Below are 24,215 nucleotides of genomic sequence, written 5' to 3'. Positions count from 1 at the left end.
CATTATTCACCGAATAACTTGTTAAAAATAAACCATTTCAGTCGCAAGGTACAGTTTGTAACAGCCCAGACCTTTTATATGTTACTGTGTCTCCATTATTCATTGAATAACTTGTTAAAATAAACCATTTCAGTCCCAAGGTACAGTGTATAACAGCACAGACCTTTTATATGTTACTGTGTCTCCATTATTCATTGAATAACTTGTTAAAATAAACCATTTCAGTCCCAAGGTACAGTGTATAACAGCACAAGCCTTTTATCTGTTACTGTGTCTCCATTATTCACCGAATAACTTGTTAAAATAAACCATTTCAGTCCCAAGGTACAGTGTATAACAGCACAAGCCTTTTATATGTTACTGTGTCTCCATTATTCATTGAATAACTTGTTAAAATAAACCATTTCAGTCCCAAGGTACAGTGTATAACAGCACAAACCTTTTATCTGTTACTGTGTCTCCATTATTCACCGAATAACTTGTTAAAATAAACCATTTCAGTCCCAAGGTACAGTGTATAACAGCACAGACCTTTTATCTGTTACTGTGTCTCCCTTATTCACCGAATAACTTGTTAAAATAAACCAATTTACTCCCAAGGTACAGTGTATAAAAGCACAAGCCTTTTATATGTTACTGTGTCTCCATTATTCACCGAATAACTTGTTAAAATAAACCATTTCAGTCCCAAGGTACAGTGTATAACAGCACAAACCTTTTATCTGTTACTGTGTCTCCATTATTCATTGAATAACTTGTTAAAATAAACCATTTCACTCCCAAGGTACAGTGTATAACAGCACAGACCTTTTATCTGTTACTGTGTCTCCATTATTCATTGAATAACTTGTTAAAATAAACCATTTCAGTCCCAAGGTACAGTGTATAACAGCACAGACCTTTTATATGTTACTGTGTCTCCATTATTCATTGAATAACTTGTTAAAAATAAACCATTTCAGTGTACTGTATATAACAGCACAAACCTTTTATATGTTACTGTGTCTCCATTATTCACCGAATAACTTGTTAAAATAAACCATTTCACTCCCAAGGTACAGTGTATAACAGCACAAGCCTTTTATCTGTTACTGTGTCTCCATTATTCACCGAATAACTTGTTAAAATAAACCATTTCATTGAATAACTTGTGTACTGTATATAACAGCACACACCTTTTATATGTTACTGTGTCTCCATTATTCATTGAATAACTTGTTAAAAATAAACCATTTCAGTCGCTGCTGTTCATGTCCTTTTTTCATCTGCTGAATGGAAATATTACTAACCCAGCCCCTGGGGATGCACAAGCCAGTGCATTTCTTTGTGTCAGTCCCAAGCCCGGATAAATGGGGTGGGTTGCGTCAGGAAGGGCATCCGGTGTAAAACCTCTGCCAAAATACTGATGCAGAGAACATTTCATATTTACATACCGGATTGGTCGTGGCCCAGGTTAACAACGACCGCAACCAGTACTGTTAGCCAACAGGGTGCTGGCGGAAATTGGGCTGCTGTTGGTCGAAGAAGAGGAGGGGGAAGGCATGCCCAAAGGCAGGAAGAGAGGAGGAGGGTTAGGAGTGTAGTACTGAGGGTAGGAACTTTGGCAGTATGACTGGTATAGGGAGAGAGCTAGCTGATATGATGGACAGAAGGAAGGTTGATACGTTGTGTGTGCAAGAGACCAGATGGAAGGGAAGTAAGGCCAAGTGTATAGGAGGCGGGTTCAAATTGTTCTATCATGGTGTGGATGGCTGGAGAAATGGGGTAGGGGTTATCCTAACGGAACAGTATGCCAAGAGTGTTTTGGAGGTGAAGAGTGTCTGATAGAGTGATGTTTATAAAGCTTGAAATTGATGGTGTAATGATGAATGTTGTTAGTGCATATGCTCCACAAGTTGGGTTGTGCGATGGATGAGAGAGAAACATTTTGCAGTGAGTTGGATGAAGTGGTGGTGAGTGTACTCAAGGGTGAGAGACTAGTAATTGGAGCGGACTTCAATGGGCATGTTGGTGAAGTGAACAGAGGGGATGAGGAAGTGATGGGTAGGTATGGTGCTAAGGAGAGGAATGCAGAAGGTCAGATGATTTTGGATTTTACGAAGAGGATGGACATGGCTGTGGTGAATACGTATTTTAAGAAGAGGGAGGAGCATAGGGTGACGTACAAGAGTGGAGGAAGATGCACACAGATGGATTATAACCTATGTAGGAGGGCCAGCCTGAAAGGAGATTGGAGACTGTAAAGTGGTGACTGGGGAAAGTGTAGTTAAGCAGCATAGAATGGTGGTCTGTAGGATGATGGTGATCAAGAAGCGGAGGAGGAGTGTGAAAGCAGTGCCAAGGATTAAATGGTGAAAGTTAAAAAAGGGTGATTGTGAGGTGGAGTTCAGGGAAGAGTTAAAACAGGCACTGGGAGGCAATGAAGAGTTACTGAATACCTGGGTAACTACAACAGAGCTAGTAAGGGAGACTGCTAGGAAGGTGCTTGGTGTGACATCTGGACAGAGGAAGGAGGACAAGGAGACATGGTGGTGGAATGAGGAAGTACAGGAGAGTATACAGAGGAAGAGGCTGGCGAAGAAGAAGTGGGATTGTCAAAGAGATGAAAGTAGACACGAGTATAAGGAGATGAGGTGCATGGCAAAGAGAGAGGTGGCGAAGGCTAAGGCATATAGAGAGTTGTATGAGAGATTGGACACTAAAGAGGGAGAAAAGGACCTGTACCGATTGGCTAGACAGAGGGACAGAGATGGGAAAGATGTGCAGCAGGTAAGGGTGATAATGGACAGTGAGGGAAACGTACTCACAAGTGAGGAGAGTTTGTTGAGTAGATGGAAAGAGTACTTTGAAAGGCTGATGAATGAAGAGAATGAGAGAGAGAAGGTTGGATGATGTGGGGATAGTGAATCAGGAAGTGAAGCAAATTAGCTAGGAGGAAGTAAGGGCAGCTATGAAGAAGATGAAGAATGGAAAGGCTGTTGGCCCAGATGACATACCGGTGGAAGCATGGAGGTGCTTAGGAGAAATGGCAGTTGAATTTTTAACCAGATTGTGTAATGAAATTTTGGGAAGTCAGAGGATGCCCGAGGAGTGGAGAAAAAGTGTTTTGGTACCTATCTTTAAGAATAAGAGTGATGTGCAGAGCTGCAGTAACTACAGAGGGATAAAATTGATCAGTCACAGCTTGAAGTTATGGGAAAGAGTAGTGGGAGGTGATGATTAGTGATCAGCAGTATGGTTTCATGCCAGGAAAGAGCACTACAGATGCAATGTTTGCTCTGAGAGTGTTGTTGGAGAAATACAGAGAAGGTCAGAAGGAGTTGCCTTGTGTCTTTGTGGACTTAGAGAAAGCATATGACAGGGTGCCTAGAGAGTAGTTGTGGTATTGTATGAGGAAGTTGGGAGTGGCAGAGAAGTATGTAAGAGTGGTACAGGATATGTACAAGGGTAGTGTGACATTGGTGAGGACTGCGGTGGGTATGACAGATATGTTTAAGGTGGAGGTGGGATTACATCAAGGATCAGCTCTGAGACCTTTCTTATTTGCAGTGGTGATGGACAGGTTGACAGATGAGATTAGACAGGAGGCCACGTGGACTATGATGTTTGCAGATGACATTGTGATATGTAGTGAGAGTAGTGACCAGGTTGAGGAGACCCTGGAGAGGTGGAGATATGCTTTAGAGAGGAGAGGAATGAAGGTCAGCAGGGCTAAAACAGAATATATGTGTGCAAATGAGAGGGAGGGTAGAGGAATGATGAGGATGCAGGGAGTAGAGTTGTTAAAGGTGGATGAGTTTAAGTACTTGGGATCAACAGTTCAGAGTAATGGTGAGTATGGAAGAGAGGTGAAGAAGAGAGTACAGGCAAGGTGGAATGGGTGGAGAAGAGTGTCAGGAGTGATTCGTGACAGATGGGTACCAGTAAGAGTGAAAGGGAAGGTCTACAAGAGGGTAGTGAGACCAGCTATGTTATATGGGTTGGAGATGGTAGCATTGACGAAAAGGCAGGAGTCAGAGCTGGATGTGGCAGAGTTAAAGATGTTAAGATTTGCACTGGGTGTTACTAGGATGGACAGGATTAGGAATCAATATATTAGAGGGTCAGCTCAGGTTGGACAGTTTGGAGACAAAGCAAGAGAGGCGAGATTGCGTTGGTTTGGACATGTGCTGAGGAGGGATGCTGGGTATATTGGGAAAAGGATGCTAAGGATGAAGCTACCAGGTAAGAGGAAAAGAGGAAGCCCTAAGATGAGGTTTATGGATGTGGTGAGAGAGGACATGCAGACAGTTGGTGTGAAAGAGGATGATGCAGAGGACAGGAAGAAATGGAAACAGATGATCTGCTGTGGCGACCCCTAACGGGAACAGCCGAAAGAAGGTGATGATGATGAATAGAAATATTACTAACATTCAATTTAAGTACTTGAGAAAGGCACCATAAGTAAAAATGGAAATTTCTTATGAAATTCGAGTCCTGCTTATTACTGTGGCTTCTGATGGTTTTTGCATTTGGTAGTTATTCTGAAGATTTAGGAGAGAGCCATTCTGAAATTGCCTGTTTAACTCCTGCTTTGTCATTTAAGACATATCTGATGTCTTATTTAAACTTCTGATGCTACTAGTCTGATGGCAGGTTTAATATTTTTCGCATGGGAGATGGTGACATGAAAATGCAAGAGAGCTGTTTCACTGGTTATTGAACCTTTTTAACTATTATTCAGATGGGAATTTTTTATTTATTTTATTGATTTGAATGTTTTTAAGTCAGATGGCTGATAATTTGTACTTATTCAACATGATGGGCTGTAATTTTATTTTATTCGTTGAAGGCATTAGCGAAAGTGCTAAGCATTGTTTTATGGATTAAAGTGCTCGTACATGCCCAGTAGTCATAGGCTTTCTAAGCCTGGCAACATACCTTTTTAGTTTCTGTTATCTAAATTTTTATTGATAGTTTTTTGTGCTCTGGGGTTATCAAATTCTTGCTTAACAGTGACGCACGCATATTATCCAAATGCACCTGTATTTTCTGTTCCCTACTGAAATGTCGGTACTCGAAATGCAGAGTGCCTATATGATGAAAAAAAAGACCAAAAACACAGGAGATGAGCAAATCTCAAAGATTGCTCTTTTTTTTAAAATGTCTTTTTTGCAAAGGGGGCAAGCTCTTTTGCACCCCCCCCCCCATGAGGGGTTAAGCCCCCACACCGCTTGAAGTTACATATACCAACTCTGAGATCTCCACACCTCGGAGAAAAAGAAATATTCTGAGAAATGGCATCTCAGACTTAGTATATGTAAGTCCAATCTTTCAGCCATTCAGACTCTGTATTTCGGGACTCAGTCTAGCAGGTCCCAATGTTCCAAACAGGTGCCCTTATTTTCTTTATAGCACTCAGCAGTTGTCCCCATGTTTGTTCCATAAGATTCCCCTTCAGCTATAATGGTTTAACCTTTGATAATCGTGATAAAAAATTCCTATTACTTCGTTTAGCACTCAGCAGTTGTCCCCATGTTTGTTCCATAAGATTCCCCTTCAGCTCCAATGGTTTAACCTTTGATAATCTTGATAAATAATTCCTATTACTTCTTTTAGCACTCAGCAGTTGTCCCCATAAGATTCCCCTTCAGCTGTAATGGTTTAACCTTTGAACCTTTGATAATCTTGATAAATAATTCCTATTACTTCTTTCTTATACTTTTTTCTCTTTTCTTTCTTATTTTTACCATATTTTTAAATTCCATTTTAATTTTGTCACTCCTGTGCTACCCTTTCTGAAGAAATGTATACATTCCCTAACAATGTTTATCATACCCATTCCTTAAAATCTTCTCTTTTTTTTTGCAGTGTCCCATATTTACTTGATTATCCTGTATTTTATAGTCTTATTAATGTATGGTCTGAAATAGTTATTGCCTGTGTTTCAAACCTTTCAATTAAATACTCTTGCTCTTGTGAAATATAGTTTATGTCCAGTCTAACCTAGTTATTGTTCAGTGGAGAATAATATTTACCTTCTGTATAGGTTCCTGCTAGTAATTTCACTCCAAATATTCTCTTACATTTCTTCAGAAATCTATTGTTTTGTTATATTTTTCGTATAGATCCCCCAGTACAATTTCACTGTTATATGTATCAGGTTCTAGTCCCAACCATGAATAATACTTCCTGCTGCATGCTGATTATGTCTTCCTTAATAGTTTTAGGCGGACTATAAGTAAATGCCAATGCAGTCCTTCCCTGCCAGTACCCCCTTATTACCACAAAGCCACTCCTGGTGTTTTCTTCTCCTTCTCTGTCACTGTTGGAGCCTCTCTTACAATTGGTGTTATTAACATGTTTTACTCCTCCCTGATAACTCTGCTGAATAACCATTTTGGAATCCTTTCTTTGCCAAATTCATGTACTCATTTCTATACAAGTGCTCCTCTTGTAACATTTTTATTTGTACCCTGTATTCAATATATTTAAGTACTCTTTGCTTCTTGTCCAAATCAACCATCCTTTTCATGTTCCATGATATGACTAATTAGATTATATTATTTTCACATATTCTTCATGACAGTTTTTCTCATATATGTTTTCAAATTATAACTTACACACATCGATATGTGGAAGGACAATGTTATATGAAGTTGCAGCTTCTTATCTCTGGATGCATACCATATTTTCTGAAACACTCTGTTTCAATAAAACGAATTCAAAAACAAAAACGTAGGTACATTTTCATTTTTATGTCCCCCAGCCCATTTAAGTTGCAGTGAATACACAGAACTGTATACATTTTCCAAAAAGGAACGTTACCCTTCCATATATGGGCAGTTGTCCCACACAGCTTTCTAAAGTTAGGTTTAATCATGTTGACAATTCATGTTAGCACCTGTCATGATTATCATGTGCTGCTATACCCTTGGCCACCTTCCACATGCCCAGACCAGAGGTAGCAGAGGCCACCTTCCACGTGTCCAGACCATAGGTAGCAGAGGCCACCTTCCACGTGTCCAGACCATAGGTAGCAGAGGCCACCTTCCACGTGTCCAGACATAGGTAGCACAGGCCACCTTCTAAGTGGCCAGACCATAGGTAGCACAGGCCACCTTCCACGTGACCAGACCATAGGTAGCACAGGCCACCTTCCACATGGCCAGACCATAGGTAACACAGGCCACCTTCCACGTGGCCAGACCATAGGTAGCAGAGGCCACCTTCCACGTGGCCAGACCATAGGTAGCAGAGGACACCTTCCACGTGGCCAGACCATAGGTAGCAGAGGCCACCTTCCACATGCACAGGCCATAGGTTGCACTAGCTGAGCAGGGAGAAAACCAATGGTCTGGGTGCCAAGCTCTTCTTGCGGGTTTCCGAGGATTGATGGATGACAGGTATTTCGTCATTGCTGGGCAGATATATTCCTTTAGGGGAAAACCTTCTACATTTCCTGTTTGGAAATAGAAAAACAGTGTTATTAAAGAGCTGTTGAAATACTGCCAGATTTTACTGTTTTTGGGAGTGTCACGAAACTTTTAAAGTTACTTTTTTTGCTATAAACGTGTTTTTGTTTAATTGGATAAACAGAATTATACAAACGTGTTTAAGGGGACGGGGAAAGTGTTTTTATGCTTTTCGTTGTGCAGTTTTTCTGAAAACTCTACTTTTCGATACTTGCCTTTTTCTTACAGATTTTTGCAAACATCACTAACCACTTTTTAGGCTTCTTTCTTATCATAACTTTGGAACAACTTAATGGTTCCTCTGTTTGTCATTCCTCTGGACACAAGAAAAAGAAAATTCCTTGACAGCCTATGCCATTACAGCAGGCTTATTGCTTGGCTCATTTACAGTTGAGTGACGCTGCAGTGGCCATTTCTGTATCCTCAGACCATCATTATCTTCCCTGGTTTCTTCTGATGTAGTCCTTTCAGCCATCATGGAGTTAGGGTTAGTCACATCATCTGCGGTTGTTGGGGTGTCCTCTATGAGCATAGTAAAACCACTGTTGTTGGTCTCGGAGAGTGCAGTAAGGAACTCTTCTCCTCTTAGCCAGACTAAGGTTCCTGTTCCCCAAGCTCTGACACAATTTGGGCTGCTTTTGTGGACCTTGTAAAAAAAAAAAAAAAAAAAAAGGTTGCACATCTCTTCTGTTGTCTGTGTTATCCTTAATAGGATTGATTTATTGGGTTTAGCTCAGAACTTAATTCAAGCTCTTAGCTCTTAACATTTTAGTTATGCTGGTAAGAGAAAAATAAATTCTTCTGTTTCTGTAGATTCTGTGTGCGATGGCCAGGGAATGGTTGGGGAAGATTATTTTTCACTTATTACTTCTCAGGTTAGAAACTCTCATTCTAAGGAGAATATCTCTTCGGATTTTGTCTATGAAGAATATTCCTGTTCTGAAACCATTTCTAGAATAAATCAGTATTTTCAGTGGGAGCAAAATGACATTCCAGCTTCTTTGAACAAAAATATGTTGTATTACAACTGGAATTTCCTCAACTCACTGCTCTCCCTGCTGTGCTATAAGATTTGGAGGATGTTTTATTTCAGCCAGAACATGCCTGATAGCCAGCCTGCAGCCCCTAAGAAGCAAACAAAGTGTATAAGGTTCCTCAACCTTGCAAGTAATTATTTTTCAATCCTAGAGTTCACACTGCAGTGATTTTTTTTGTCAATTGTTTCTGCTGCTAAACATTTGGTAAATGCTAATCTCTGTCCATCTAACAAGGATGACAAAGCTTTTCATAGATGGGAAAAAGTTGCTTCTTCTGACACTCTGATTTTTAGGATTCTGAATTGTCAAGCTCATGTTAAAGATTTTGCTTGCCGAACATTACTGGTTATTGTCCTGCAGCAGAACATTACTGGTTATTGTCCTGCAGCAGAACATTACTGGTTATTGTCCTGCAGCCGAACATTACTGGTTATTGTCCTGCAGCAGAACATTACTGGTTATTGTCCTGCAGCAGAACATTACTGGCTATTGTCCTGCAGCAGAACATTACCGCTTATTGTACTGCAGCTCTGGGTACAGAACATTACTGCTTATTGTCCTGCAGCAGAATATTACTGCTTATTGTCCTGCAGCAGAACATTACTGGTTATTGTCCTGCAGCAGAACATTACTGCTTATTATAGTGCAGCTCTGGGTACAGAACATTACTGCTTATTGTCCTGCAGCAGAACATTACTGCGTATTGTCCTACAGCAGAACATTACTGGTTATTGTCCTGCAGCAGAACATTACTGGTTATTGTCCTGCAGCAGAACATTACTGCTTATTGTCCTGCAGCTCTGGGTATAGAACATTACTGCTTATTGTCCTGCAGCAGAACATTACTGCTTATTGTCCTGCAGTAGAACATTACTGCTTATTGTCCTGCAGCAGAACATTACTGCTTATTTTCCTGCAGCTCTGGGTGCAACATGCAGAACATTACTGCTTATTGTCCTGCAGCTCCGGGTACAGAACATTACTGCTTATTGTTCTGCAGCAGAACATTACTGCTTATTGTCCTGCAGCAGAACATTACTGGTTATTGTCCTGCAGCAGAACATTACTGCTTATTGTACTGCAGCTCCGGGTACTGAACATTACTGCTTGTTTGTCCTGCAGCAGAACATTACTGCTTATTGTCCTGCAGCAGAACATTACTGCTTATTGTCCTGCAGCAGAACATTACTGCTTATTGTCCTGCAGCAGAACATTACTGCTTATTGTCCTGCAGCAGAACATTACTGCTTATTGTCCTGCAGCAGAACATTACTGCTTATTGTCCTGCAACAGAACATTACTGTTTATTGTACTGCAGCTCCAGGTACAGAACATTACTGCTTATTGTCCTGCAGCAGAACATTACTGCTTATTGCCCTGCAGCAGAACATTACTGCTTATTGCCCTGCAGCTGAACATTACTGCTTATTGCCCTGCAGCTCCGGGTATAGAACATTACTGCTTATTGCCCTGCAGCAGAACATTACTGCTTATTGTCCTGCAGCAGAACATTACTGCTTATTGTCCTGCAGCTCTGGGTGCAACATGCAGAACTTTACTGCTTATTGTCCTGCAGCTCCGGGTACAGAACATTACTGCTTGTTGCCCTGCAGCAGAACATTGCTGCTTGTTGTCCTGCAGCAGAGCATTACTGCTTGTTGTCCTGCAGCAGAGCATTACTGCTTGTTGTCTTGCAGCAGAACGTTACTGCTTATTGCCCTGCAGCAGAACGTTACTGCTTATTGCCCTGCAGCAGAACATTACTGCTTTTTGTACTGCAGCTCCGGGTAAAGAACATTACTGCTTATTGTCCTGAAGCAGAACATTACTGCTTATTGTCCTGCAGCATAACATTACTGCTTATTGTCCTGCAGCAGAACATTACTGCTTATTGTCCTGCAACAGAACATTACTGCTTATTGTACTGCAGCTCCGGGTACAGAACATTACTGCTTATTCTCCTGCAGCTCTGGGTGCAACATGCAGAACATTACTGCTTATTGTCCTGCAGCTCCGGGTACAGAACATTACTGCTTGTTGTCCTGCAGCAGAACATTACTGCTAGTTGTCCTGCATCAGAACATTACTACTAGTTGTCCTGCAGCAGAACATTACTGCTTATTGCCCTGCAGCAGAACATTACTGCTTATTGCCCTGCAGCAGAACATTACTGCTTATTGCCCTGCAGAAGAACATTACTGGTTATTGTCCTGCAGCAGAACATTACTGCTTTTTGTACTGCAGCTCCAGGTACAGAAAATTACTGCTTATTGTACTGCAGCAGAACATTACTGCTTATTGTCCTGCAGCAAAACATTACTGCTTATTGTCCTGCAACAGAACATTACTGCTTATTGTACTGAAGCTCCGGGTACAGAACATCACTGCTTATTGCCCTGCAGCAGAACATTACTGCTTATTGCCCTGCAGCAGAACATTACTGCTTATTGCCCTGCAGCAGAACATTACTGCTTATTGTCCTGCAGCAGAACATTACTACTTATTGTCCTGCAGCTCCGTGTATAGAACATTACTGCTTATTGTTCTGCAGCAGAACATTACTGCTTATTGTCCTGCAGCAGAACATTACTGCTAATTGTCCTGCAGCAGAACATTACAGCTTATTGTCCTGCAGCTCTGGGTGCAACATGCAGAACATTACTGCTTATTGATCTGCAGCTCCAGGTACAGAACATTACTGCTTGTTGTCCTGCAGCAGAACGTTACTGCTTGTTGTCCTGCAGCAGAACGTTACTGCTTGTTGTCCTGCAGCAGAGCGTTACTGCTTGTTGTACTGCAGCAGTGCGTTACTGCTTATTGCCCTGCAGCAGAACGTTACTGCTTATTGCCCTGCAGCAGAACGTTACTGCTTATTGCCCTGCAGCAGAACATTACTCCTTAATGTCCTGCAGCAGAACATTACTGCTTTTTGTACTGCAGCTCCGGGTACAGAACATTACTGCTTATTGTCCTGCAGGAGAACATTACTGCTTATTGTTCTGCAGCAGAACATTACTGCTTATTGTCCTGCAGCAGAGCATTGCTGCTTATTGTCCTGAAACAGAACATTACTGCTTATTGTACTGCAGCTCCGGGTACAGAACATTACTGCTTATTGTCCTTCAGCAGAACATTACTGCGTATTGCCCTGCAGCAGAACATTACTGCTTATTGCCCTGCAGCAGAACATTACTGCTTATTGTCCTGCAGCAAAACATTACTGCTTATTGTCCTGCAGCTCCGGGTATAGAACATTACTGCTTATTGTCCTGCAGCAGAACATTACTGTTTATTGTCCTGCAGCAGAACATTACTGCTTATTGTCCTGCAGCAGAACATTACTGCTTATTTTCCTGCAGCTCTGGGTGCAACATGCAGAACATTACTGCTTATTGTCCTGCAGCTCTGGGTACAGAACATTACTGCTTGTTGTCCTGCAGCAGAACATTACTGCTAGTTGCCCTGCAGCAGAGTGTTACTGCTAGTTGTCCTGCAGCAGAGCATTACTGCTTGTGCCCTGCAGCAGAACGTTACTGCTTGTTGTCCTGCAGAAGAACGTTACTGCTTGTTGTCCTGCAGCAGAGCGTTACTGCTTGTCCTGCAGCAGAGCATTACTGCTTATTGTCCTGCAGCAGATCATTACTGCTTATTGTCCTACAGCAAAACATTACTGTTTGTTGTCCTGCAGCACAGCATTACTGCTTATTGTCCTGCAGCAGAACATTACTGCTTATTGTCCTGCAGCTCCGGGTACAGAACATTACTGCTTGTTGTCCTGCAGCAGAACATTACTGCTTATTGTCCTGCAGCAGAACATTACTGCTTATTGTCCTGCAGCAGAACATTACTGCTTATTGTCCTGCAGCAGAACATTACTGCTTATTGTCCTGCAGCAGAACATTACTGCTTATTGTCCTGCAGCAGAACATTACTGCTTATTGTCCTGCAGCAGAACATTACTGCTTAGCGTCCTGCAGCAGAACATTACTGCTTATTGTCCTGCAGCTCTGGGTGCAACATGCAGAACATTACTGCTTATTGTCCTGCAGCCCGGTACAGAACATTACTGCTTTTTGTCCTGCAGCAGAACATTACTGCTTGTTGTCCTGCAGCAGAACATTACTGCTTGTTGTCCTGCAGCAGAACATTACTGCTTGTTGTCCTGCAGCAGAACATTACTGCTTGTTGTCCTGCAGCAGAACATTACTGCTTGTTGTCCTGCAGCAGAACATTACTTCTTGTTGTCCTGCAGCAGAACATTACTGCTTGTTGTCCTGCAGCAGAACATTACTGCTTATTGTCCTGCAGCAGAGCATTACTGCTTATTGTCCTGCAGCAGAGCATACTTTATTGTCCTGCAGCAGAACATTACTGCTTATTGTCCTGCAGCTCCGGGTACAGAACATTACTGCTGATTGTCCTGCAGCAGAACATTACTGCTTATTGTCCTGCAGCAGAACATTACTGCTTATTGTCCTGCAGCAGAACATTACTGCTTATTGTCCTGCAGCGGAACATTACTGCTTATTGTTTTGTAGCTCCGGGTACAGAACATTACTGCTTGTTGTCCTGCAGCAGAACATTACTGCTTATTGTCCTGCAGCTGTGGGTGCAACATGCAGAACATTACTGCTTATTGTCCTGCAGCCCGGTACAGAACATTACTGCTTGTTGTCCTGCAGAAGAACATTACTGCTTGTTGTCCTGCAGCAGAACATTACTGCTTGTTGTCCTGCAGCAGAGCATTACTGCTTGTTGTCCTGCAGCAGAACGTTACTGCTTGTTGTCCTGCAGCAGAACGTTACTGCTTGTTGTACTGCAGCAGTGCGTTACTGCTTATTGCCCTGCAGCAGAATGTTACTGCTTATTGCCCTGCAGCAGAACATTACTGCTTATTGCCCTGCAGCAGAACATTACTGCTTGTTGTCCTGCAGCAGAACATTACTGCTTTTTGTACTGCAGCTCCGAGTACAGAACATTACTGCTTATTGTCCTGCAGCAGAATATTACTGCTTATTGTTCTGCAGCAGAACATTACTGCTTATTGTCCTGCAGCAGAGCATTACTGCTTATTGTCCTGAAACAGAACATTACTGCTTATTGTACTGCAGCTCCGGGTACAGAACATTACTGCTTATTGTCCTGCAGCAGAACATTACTGCTTATTTTTCTGCAGCAGAACATTACTGCTTATTGTCCTGCAGTAGAGCATTACTGCTTATTGTCCTGCAGCAGAGCATTACTGCTTATTGTCCTGCAGCAGAGCATTACTGCTTATTGTCCTGCAGCAGAGCATTACTGCTTATTGTCCTGCAGCAGAGCATTACTGCTTATTGTCATGCAGCAGAACATTACTGCTTATTGTCCTGCAGCTCTGGGTACAGAACATTACTGCTGATTGTCCTGCAGCAGAACATTACTGCTTATTGCCCTGCAGCAGACCATTACTGCTTATTGTCCTGCAGCAGAACATTACTGCTTATTGTCCTGTAGCAGAACATTACTGCTTATTGTCCTGCAGCTCCGGGTACAGAACATTACTGCTTGTTGTCCTGCAGCAGAACATTACTGCTTGTTGTCCTGCAGCAGAACATTACTGCTTGTTGTCCTGCAGCAGAGCATTACTGCTTGTTGTCCTGCAGCAGAACGTTACTGCTTGTTGTCCTGCAGCAGTGCGTTACTGCTTATTGCCCATACAGAATGATGTTCTTCATCTCACATTGCTGCAGTCCTTACTTATGGGTAGTCCGCTGTCCTCGGTCGTCCCTCAATACCAGTATTAGGCCGACGCCGGTCATGGCGACACAGCCCTGACATCAGAGCCGCCAGGGTATAAAAGCATGACCGACGCCATATCCTCAGTCTTTTTGTCGCATGGTCCGATGCAGAAGCTGCGTTGCAAGGCCGCTCAGCTTGAAATTTTTCGCTGGAGTTTCAGACATACCAAGTTGGGCTGGTACCTCGCTGGGGAGCATTTTGTTTTTCTTGCCTCAGTTGTTTTCGGATGTCAGAAAAAGTGAATAATTGTATTTCTTGTGGGAAGCAGATACCCAAGATAGGGATTACCACTCGCTTTGTATCCTTGCTTGGGACCGAGCACTACGAAGTTGGTGTCGGTTTTGTGCTAGCTAGGGTTTAATAAGCCGCAAGACTATTAAGAGAAGGCTAGATTGCGCTTAGGTTAGTTTTGGCAAACGGTGTAATTATAATATGCGTCGGATCCTCCGGCCCTGCTTCCACGGTGATAGCGTAAAGACAAATCTGTAAAGCCTAGACAGGATGATTATTCATTTGACGCCCGGTCCTTAGAGACTGCAGTGGAACAGGTGGATCCCGCTGAAGTTTCCTTCTTGTTGAGTCTCAGGGGAAACCTTGATTTTACAAGATGTGGCATCACAGGAGTCAGGTCAGGCTGAAGGGCCTCTCAGGTTACTATTCTCCTTCTTTGCCTAAGGGGTTAGGCCTTCTGCTACTGTTTCTAGGGCTCCTTCTAAGGGCAGGACTGTTTGCCTTCTTCTGGAGTTAGTTCTGGTTCTTCAGGGTCTGTACCTAAGAAGCATATGCTTAAAATGGCAGAAGATTTGATTACTTTAATTAGAGGTTCCATGCCCCCTCCTGTTAAGAGGCCCAGGGTAGTGCCAGAGTTGGAAAGTTTGGAGCAGGCCTCAGATGATTCTGTGTCTTCTGCTGAAGATATTATTCAAGATTTTCCTCCTTATTCCGGATTCCAATGCAGAGGATCTTCTTACTCCTTCTGCTTCCCTCCAGAGGATTTTTCATTTTTCAGAAACCTTACACTCTATGAGGGAACATTTTAAGTGGGAAGGACAGGATTACTCAGATTCCAGAAAAGAGGCTTAGAGAGTTCTTTTGTTTTACCACAGCATAGACCCTTGGCTATTCCTCCTGTTTTGATGTTGTTCAGGATGTTTTTCTGAGGCCTCATTTAATCCAGATTCTATGCCTCCTGCACCAGTTAAACCGACAGATATTATAGGTACCTGAGGCTCATAAATATCTATATAAGAGTCCTAGGGCGGACCCAGAAACTATTAGCCAGGGGCCTAAGGGTGTTAGGGCTTCTGTTGTAAAGAATCCGATTCCTCTAGATAAGGAAGCTAGAGCTTTGGACAGATGGGGTAAGAAGGTGTACACCTCTTCTACTTTAGCAATGAGGGCTTTAAATTGCCAGTTTCATATGTTGAAATATCAGAATTTCCTCCTTTCTCAGCTAAAATCTAAAGTGGATGCTTTGGCTGAGGGCATAGAGTGTAAAGAATTGCAAGATTTGGTGCATGTTTCTGAACAGGTGGGGAATCATTCTTTGCAGTGTGGCTTTGATGCTTTGCAGGCTTCTTCTAGAGTGGCTGCCACTGGTTCAGTTCCCTTCGTGAGGGCATGCCTGGCTTAAGGATCAAATTTATCTGGAGCATGTTAGGAGTCTAGAATTCTGGATGCCCTTTAAAGCAGATCCGAAGTTTTGTTTTGGTCCCTCCTGTGGAGTCTGTTCTGGAAGAAAATGGAGGACTAGGCTAAGTCTATGCAGACTGTTAAAGATTTTTGCAGGTTCAACTCTCCCTAAGTTTAGTAGGAATTGGCCTGCTAAGGGGCGGGATTCCATTCTTCTTCTTGATTCCCAGTCTAGGGGTAGATCTAGGCTGGTAGGGGCAGAGCCTCAGAGTACCTTTAGGCCTAGAACATGGAGTTCAAGCCTTCTGCCTCAATCTGCTGGTGGAGGAAATAGGGGCCGATCCTTTATAGCAGAACAGGCCCAATGACCTGGCATTTTCAGCTGCCAAGATTCTTCTTGCCTCAAGTGTGCTCCTTTGGGAGAAAGCTAGCCCTCTTCAAGCAAAATTGGTTTTTAATCACCCAAGACAAATGGGTGTTGGACATTATAAACAAAGGTTACAAGTTTTATTTCCATACATTGCCTCCTTTCAAAGGTATGCCAGACACCTTGTTCCTCCTCGGGCAAAGGATGAGGCTCACAAACAGATTTCCCATTACTTCTTCACATGGGAGCTATATTAGCCAGTACCTCCTTCAGAAGTTGGGTCCTGAGGTTTTATTCCGCTACTTCGTTTCTGAGTACTCAAAGAAAGGGAACACAAATTGGAGACCTCCATTTGGATTTATCTCTCCTCAACACTTTTTTGGACATTCCAAAGTTCAAGATGCTGACATTACAACAGCTTTTGCCTCTGCTGGGAAAAAGATCACTGGATGGTAACTCTGGATCTAAAGAGGCTTATCTTCATGTTCCTATCAGGCCCAGTTACGCAGGAAGTACCTGCGTTTTGAGCTGGAAATTTACATTATCAGTTCTTTCTCTGCATTGCCCTTTGGCTTATCTACTGCTTCCAGAGTGTTTCACAAAGGGTTCTGGCTCAGTGATAGCCTCCTTTCAGGATGGAAGGAATACCAAATTTTATCCTTATTTGGACGATTGCCCGAGGATTATTGCACAAGACAAGGACCGAGCTTCTAGCATCTACAGTATGTTATGGTAGTGTTAAGATGCCTAGGAGTGATTCAATAGGCAGAACGCAACAAAGTCCAGTCTAGTACCCCTCTCAGGACATGTGCTTTCTGGGTGTGTGAGACTGAATACAGCTTCCCAGGATGGCCTTTTTTGACCCTGGACAAACGAGAAAGTCTTTCACTTTATTTCCATCAAATGTCTCATACATAGGTCCAGGCTGGACTGCAAGGACAGTCCTTCAAGCCTTGGGGTTCATGGCATCTTATTATTCTGGTGCTTCCCAATGCCAAATTGCATATGAGGAAGCTTCAATGGTATCTCAAAAAATCTATGGACAACACGGCCAGGATCTAGACTTACTGTCATTCAGGATAGCTAATACCTTGCATCTCAGAAGGAATTTTTGTGGTGGGCTCCAGGAATGTCACCTGGAACAAGGGACTCCTCTGTGACCGACTCAGTAGGCTAGCCCAGGATTCTAACGAGCCGGATGCCTCCGTGGACAAGGCTTGGGGAGCACACCTCAATGGAAAATGGGTGCAAGACACTGGCCGTGTACCAGACTTCAACATTTGCATATCAACTTGGAAGGAGATGTGTTAGCAGTGCACAATTTGCATTGATGGCTTTCAAGGATTTTACTTCACCTGTGGGCAGGTGTTGATCTCTAACAGACAACACAACTGTCATGTGGTACATCAACAAGCAAGGGGAACTCATTACGGTGACTCCTCTTTGCAGACAAGCTGATGATTTTGTGGGAGACAGCTCTCAGTTACAACCTCAATCTTCAGGCAAGATTTCTACCAGGAGACACAAGAACTCCTTAGCAGATGTATTGAGCAGACAAATAGTGGATCCTCCACCAGTGGAAATTGATCCTCAGGTATTTCAAAAGTTGACAGTGTCATGGGGAACTCCCAGACATAGATCTGTTCCGCTTCCACTCAAATTACCAGTTTTAAACCAAAGTTTTGGTACACAAAAGGTTTCATCCCACAGCTTGGAAGGTGAATGTCTGTCATTCAGTTGGAACAATCTTCATGTATATGCCTTTCCACCTCTACTCTCTCTTCTGCCCAAGGTTCTTCTTAAAGGCCAGACAAGACCAAGTTTAATCCACCATGATCCTGATAGCACCGGATTGGCCTGCGACAGCATTGGTACCCACTACTCGAGGAGTTTGTATCCGAGAACCTCCATGGCTCTCTGCCTCATTGATTCCCACACCTTTTGTCTCAGGAGGGCAATCACTTCTCTTTAATGTCAGAATTCAGTCTCCTGCATCTAACAGCCTGGCATATTTCTTGGTTTTAGGATTCTGGAGGTTCTCAGCTTCACAACAAAGTTTTGAAATGTTATTTTGGAGGCCAGAGGCCTGAGTACAAGGAAAGTTTTATGCTGATAAAATGGAGGGAGATTTTTTATTTGGAGCAAAGGGAAGGACTTTGATGTTTCCAAGCCTAATGTGAGTGCTTCCTTACAATATCTTACTGAGTTATTAGACAAAGGTTTGTCCTTCTCCTCCATAAAGGTTCATGCTGCAAGCTTATTTCGCATTTCAATTATGAGCTGTGACCCTCCTTTATTCTCTCATCCTTTGTTTAAGCAGTTTCTCAGAGGGGCAAAGAACATAAAGACCCCACGGTGAGAGCTCCTACTCCTGCTTGCAGGATCTCAATTTTTGTATTGGAAAAGCTTACTCTACAACCTTTTGAGCCTGTCAGCTACTGCGGGGATTAAAATATTTGTCATGGAAAACTGCTTTTTGTTGGCCATTACTTCTGCAAGAAGGGTTTCTGAATTACAGGCCCTTATGGCAGTGGAGCCTTTCTTGATTTTTCATAAGGATAGGGTATCTTTTAAGCGTACTAATCCTTCCTTTGTATTTCTAAAAGTGGTTTCTAGTGTGGCCTTAAACCAAAGCTATTCATTTACTTTTCACTTTTTATGCAAATCCTCAAAATAAAGGGGAGAAAGATTTTGCATACTTTGGATATCTCACAGGCAGTATGCGTTATTATTTGAGCAGAACCAAAGGAGTTCAGACAGTCTCAGCAGTTGTTTGTTCTCTTTTGCTTTTAGGTTCACAGGGTAGACCTGTTTCAAAACAAACTATTTCTAAAATGGATTGGGTTTTGTATTTCTTTTTGTTATTCCCATCATGGTAAGGAGATTCCGACTCGGAATCAGACCTCTCATTCCACTAGAGCTACTGCAACTTCCACTGCCTTTCTAAGGGGAGTAGCTACCAAAGCGATATTTTCTTTGGAAGCAGCCACTTGGAGTTCAGTACATACCTTTTCTAGAAACATTACCACCTTCCTCTTTATTCTAAGTCTAGAGGCTGGATTTTGCCACTGCAATTTTACAGGGCATTTTAGCAGCCCCTAATGCTTTATGATTTTGCCAACCTCCCTTTCCCCGTTGCTTTGGATTCTACCCATAAGTAAGGACTGCAGCAATGTGGAGATGAAGAACATAGTACAGTTTTGTGCACCTACCCTAAAAGTTGATGTTCAAGATCACATTTGCTGCAGTCCACCCCTTTCCCTCCCTCCCTTCTGTAGCTTTAGCTTGGCTTATATGGTTTTGGGCAGATGGCTGTAGTTGGGCATATCTTTTGGGAAGGTACTCTGTTTTTGGCTGTGGCCTTTCTTTTAGAGCCTGGGCCTCTGACATCTGGGGCAAGAAAAGACTGAGGATATGACGCCGGTCGATTATGCGCTTTTATACTCCTGGCGCTTCTTGATGTCAGGGCTGTGCTCCCTGATGACCGCGTCACGCCTAGCCTAATACTTTTGGTGACCGGGCCGCACCGGTGACAGCGGACTACCCATAAGTAAGGACTGCAGCAATGTGGATCGTCGAACATCTACATTTATGGTAGGTACAAAACTGTACTTTACTGCTTATTGCCCTGCAGCAGAATGTTACTGCTTATTGCCCTGCAGCAGAACATTGCACAACTTATTGCCCTGCAGCAGAACATTACTGCTTATTGTCCCTGCAGCAGAACATTACTGCTTTTTGTACTGCAGCTCCGGGTACAGAACATTACTAAGCTTATTGTACCGCAGCAGAATGTTACTGCTTATTGGTGGCAGAACATTACTGCTTATTGTCCTGCAGCAGAATACATTACTGCTTATTGTCCTGAAACAGAACATTACTGCTTGTGTACTGCAGCTCGGGTTACCAGAACATTACCTTGTTGTCCTGCAGCCAGAACGTACTGCTATTTTCTGCAGCAGAACATTACTGCTTATTGTCCATACGGTAGGCTACTGCTTGTGTCCTGCGGCAGAGCATTACTGCTTATTGTCCTTGAAACAGAACATTACTGCTTATTGTACTGCAGCTCCGGTGAACATTTTAATGGGGGGTTTGCCCTTGAGGTTTTTTTTAAAAATGAATTTTTTTTTTTCTTTTTATTTTTAAAAAAGTCCTAAGGGGGCCGGGAAAACCCGGGGAAAAACTATTAGCCAGGGGCCTAAGGGTGTTAGGGCTTCTGTTGTAAAGAACCGATTCCTCTAGATAAGGAAGCTAGAGCTTTGGAAGATGGGGTAAGAAGGTGTACACCTTTTTACTTTAGCAATGAGGGCTTTAAATTGCCAGTTTCATATGTTGAAATATCAGAATTTCCTCCTTTCTCAGCTAAAATCTAAAGTGGATGCTTTGGCTGCGGCCATAGAGTGTAAAGGATTGGAAGATTTGGTGCATGTTTCTGTACAGGTGGGGAATCATTTTTTGCAGTGTGGTTTGATGCTTTGCAGGCTTCTTCTAGGGGGCTGCCACTGGTTCAGTTCTTCGTAGGCATGCCTGGCTTAAGGATCAGAATTTATCTGAGCATGTTAAGTCTAGAATTCTGGATGCCCCTTTACAGTCTGAAGTTTTGTTTGGTCCTCCTGTGGAGTGTGTTCTGAAGAAAGTGGAGGCCAAGGCTAAGTCTATGCAGACTGTTAAAGTTTTTTTGCAGGTTCAACCTCCTAAGTTTAGTAGGAATTGGCCTGCTAAGGGGTGGACGCCCCTTCTTCTGTTTCCCCAGTCTAGGGGTAGATCTAGGCTGGTAGGGGCAGAGCTCAGAGTACCTTTAGGCCTAGAACATGGAGTTCCCTGCTCAATCTGCTGGTGAGGGTAGGGGCCAGCCCTTTTTCGAAAACAGGCCCAATGACCTGCATTTTCAGCTGCCAGATTCTTCTTGCCTGGCAGCTCCTTTGGGAGGAAAGCTAGCCCTCTTCAAGCAAAATTGGTTTTTAATCACCCAAGACAAATGGGTGTTGGACATTATAAACAAAGGTTACAAGTTTTATTTCCATACATTGCCTCCTTTCAAAGGTATGCCAGACATTCCTCCTCGGCAAAGGATGGAGGCTCACAAACAGATTTCATTACTTCTTCACATGGGAGCTATACAGCCAGTACCTCCTTCAGAAGTGGGTCTAGGATTTTTTCCCGCCTGTTTCTAGTACCAAAAAAAGGGGAAAACCGTGGAGACCATTTTGGATTTATCTCTCCTCAACACTTTTTGGACATTCCAAAGTTCAAAATGTTGACATTACAGCAGCTTTTGCCTCTGCTGGGAAAAGATCACTGGATGGTAACTCTGGATCTAAAAGAGGCTTATCTTCATGTTCCTATCAGGCCCAGTTGCAGGAAGTACCGGGCCCCGAGCTGGAAATTTACATTATCAGTTCTCTGCATTGCCCTTTGGCTTATCTACCCCCAGAGTGTTCACAAAGGTTCTGGCTCCAGTGATAGCCTTTTTCAGGATGGAAGGAATACAAATTTATCCTTATTTGGACGATTGCCTGATTATTGCACAAGACAAGGACGAGCTTCTTCAGCATCTACAGTATGTTATGGTAGTGTTAAGATGCCTAGGGTATTCTGTGAACAAACAAAGTCCAGTCTAGTACCCTCTCAGGACATGTGCTTTCTGGGTGTGAGACTGAATACAGCTTCCCAGAGGGCCCTTTTTTGACCCCGGACAAACAGAAAAGTCTTTCACTTTATTTCCATCAAATGTCTCTACAGTCCAGGCTGACTGCAAGGACAGTCCTTCAAGCCTTGTGGGTTATGGCACTAGATTCTGGTGCTTCCTAATGCCAAATTGCATATGAGGAAGCTTCAATGGCATTCTCAAAAATCTATGGTCACAACACGGCCAGGATCTAGACACACTGTCATTCAGAGGATGCCTTGCATTCAGAAGGAATTTTGTGGTGGGCTCAGGAATGCTCACCCAAACAAGGGGACTTTCAGACCCGACTAGAGGCGAGTCAGATTCTAACCAACGACGGATGCCCCGGATAAGGCTAGAGCACACTCAATGGAAAAATGGTGCAAGACACGTGGGCTCGCCAGATTTCAACATTTGCATATCAACTTGAAGGAGATGTTAGCAGCACAATTTGCATTGATGGCTTTCTCAAGGATTTACTTCACCCAGGGCAGGTGTTATCCTAACAGACAAACACAACTGTCATGTGGTACATCAACGCGGGGAACCTATCTGCACTCCTCTTTGCAGACAAGCGATGATTTTGTGGGAGACAGCTTCCAGTTACAACCTCTAATCTTCAGGCAAGATTTCACTGTATACAGAACCTTAGTAGATGTATTGAGTAGACAAATAGTGATCCTCAGTGAAATTGGATCTCAGGTATTTCAAAAGTTGACAGTGTTATGGGGAACTCCAGACATAGATCTGTTCGCTTCTCCACTAAATTAACAGTTACCAAAGTTTTGTGCCAAAAAGGTTTGCATCCTGCCAGCTTTGGAAGGTATCGCCTGTCATTCAGTTGGAAATAATCTTTCATGTATATGCCCACCTTCACTTCTGCCCAAGGTTCTCTTAAAGGCCAGACAAGACAAGCCATCCATGATCCTGATAGCACCGGATTGGCCCTTTACAACATTGTACCCACTACTGAGGAAGTTTGGTCCGAGAACCTCCATGGCCTCTGGGCTTTGATTCTACACACCTTTGTCTCAGGAGGGCAATCACTTTCTATGTCAGAATTCAGTCTCTGCATCTAACAGCCTGGCATATTCTGTTTTAGATTCTGGAGGTTCTCAGCCTACAACAAGTTTTGAATGTTATTTTGAGGCCAGAGGCCTAGTACAAGGTGAAAGTTTGTTAGATAAATGAGTGAGATTTTTATTTGAGCAAAGGGAAGGGACTTTGATGTTTCCCAAGCCTAATGTGGAGGCCTTTTCATAATACTATTTATTATTAGGACAAAGGTTTGTCCTTTCCTCCATAAAGGTTCATGCTGCAGCCATTTCGGCTAATTGTGACTGTGACCTCCTTATTCTCTCTCATCCTTGTTTAAGTGCTCTCAGAGGGCAAAGAACATAAGACCCCCACGTAGAGCTCCCGCCCCTGCTTGGGATCTCAATTGTATTGGAAAAGCTTACCTTACAACCTTTTGAGCCTGCAGCTACCGCCGAGTTAAAATATTTGTCATGGAAAACTGCTTTTTTGTTGGCCATTACTGCAAGAAGGGTTTTCGAATTACAGGCCCTTATGGCAGTGGAGTATTTTGATTTTTCATAAGGATAGGGTATCTTTGGCATTAATCCTTTCCTTTATGCCTAAAGTGGTTTCTAGTGTGGCCTTTTAAACCAAAACTATTCATTTGTCACTTTATGCAAAATCCTCAAAATAAAGGGGAGAAGATTTCTTGGTATACTTTGGATATTCATGCAGCAGTTATGCTATTATTTTATGAATCCATGAGTTCAGACAGTCTATAGCAGTTGTTTGTTTCTTTTTGCTTTAGGTTCACAGGTAGACCTGTTTCAAACAAACTATTTCTAAATGGATTGGGTTTTGTATTTCTTTTGTTATTCCCATCATGGTAAGTGAGACCCGACTGGAATCAGGACTCATTCCACTCAGAGCTACTGCAACTCCACTGCCTTCTTAAGGGGGGTATTACAAAGGATATTTTGGAAGCAGCTACTTGGAGTTCAGTACATACTTTTCTAAACACACCACCTTCCTCTTTATTCTAAGTCTAGGCTGGGATTTGCCACTGCACCTATATGGGCATTTTAGCAGCCCCAATGCTTTATGATTTTGCCAACCTCCTTTCCCGTTGTTTTGGGATTCTACCCATAAGTAAGGACTGCAGCAATGTGAGATGAAGAACATAGTACAGTTTTGGTACCTACCATAAATGTGATGTCTGGATCTGCACATTGCTGCAGTCCAATTCTTCCTCCTTCCCC

The 24,215-nt window shown here is 42.9% G+C and overlaps 1 protein-coding gene across 1 annotated transcript in view; it reads left to right on the top strand.

Annotated features, from left to right (window-relative positions):
• Positions 1-24,215, top strand: part of C2CD3 (C2 domain containing 3 centriole elongation regulator) — a 2,415,762-nt gene that overhangs the window by 1,228,816 nt on the left and 1,162,731 nt on the right. The window contains exon 20 of the mRNA XM_044072855.1: positions 8,268-8,329. Within this exon, the coding sequence (XP_043928790.1) occupies positions 8,268-8,329 (62 nt within the window). The remainder of the gene's footprint in view (positions 1-8,267; positions 8,330-24,215) is intronic.

This window comes from Protopterus annectens, chromosome 5.part1 (genome assembly GCF_019279795.1).
Source record: "Protopterus annectens isolate FY-2018-M chromosome 5.part1, PAN1.0, whole genome shotgun sequence".
NCBI classification, from domain to species: Eukaryota; Metazoa; Chordata; order Ceratodontiformes; family Protopteridae; genus Protopterus; species Protopterus annectens.
This window is presented reverse-complemented; position numbering and strand designations above follow the sequence as displayed.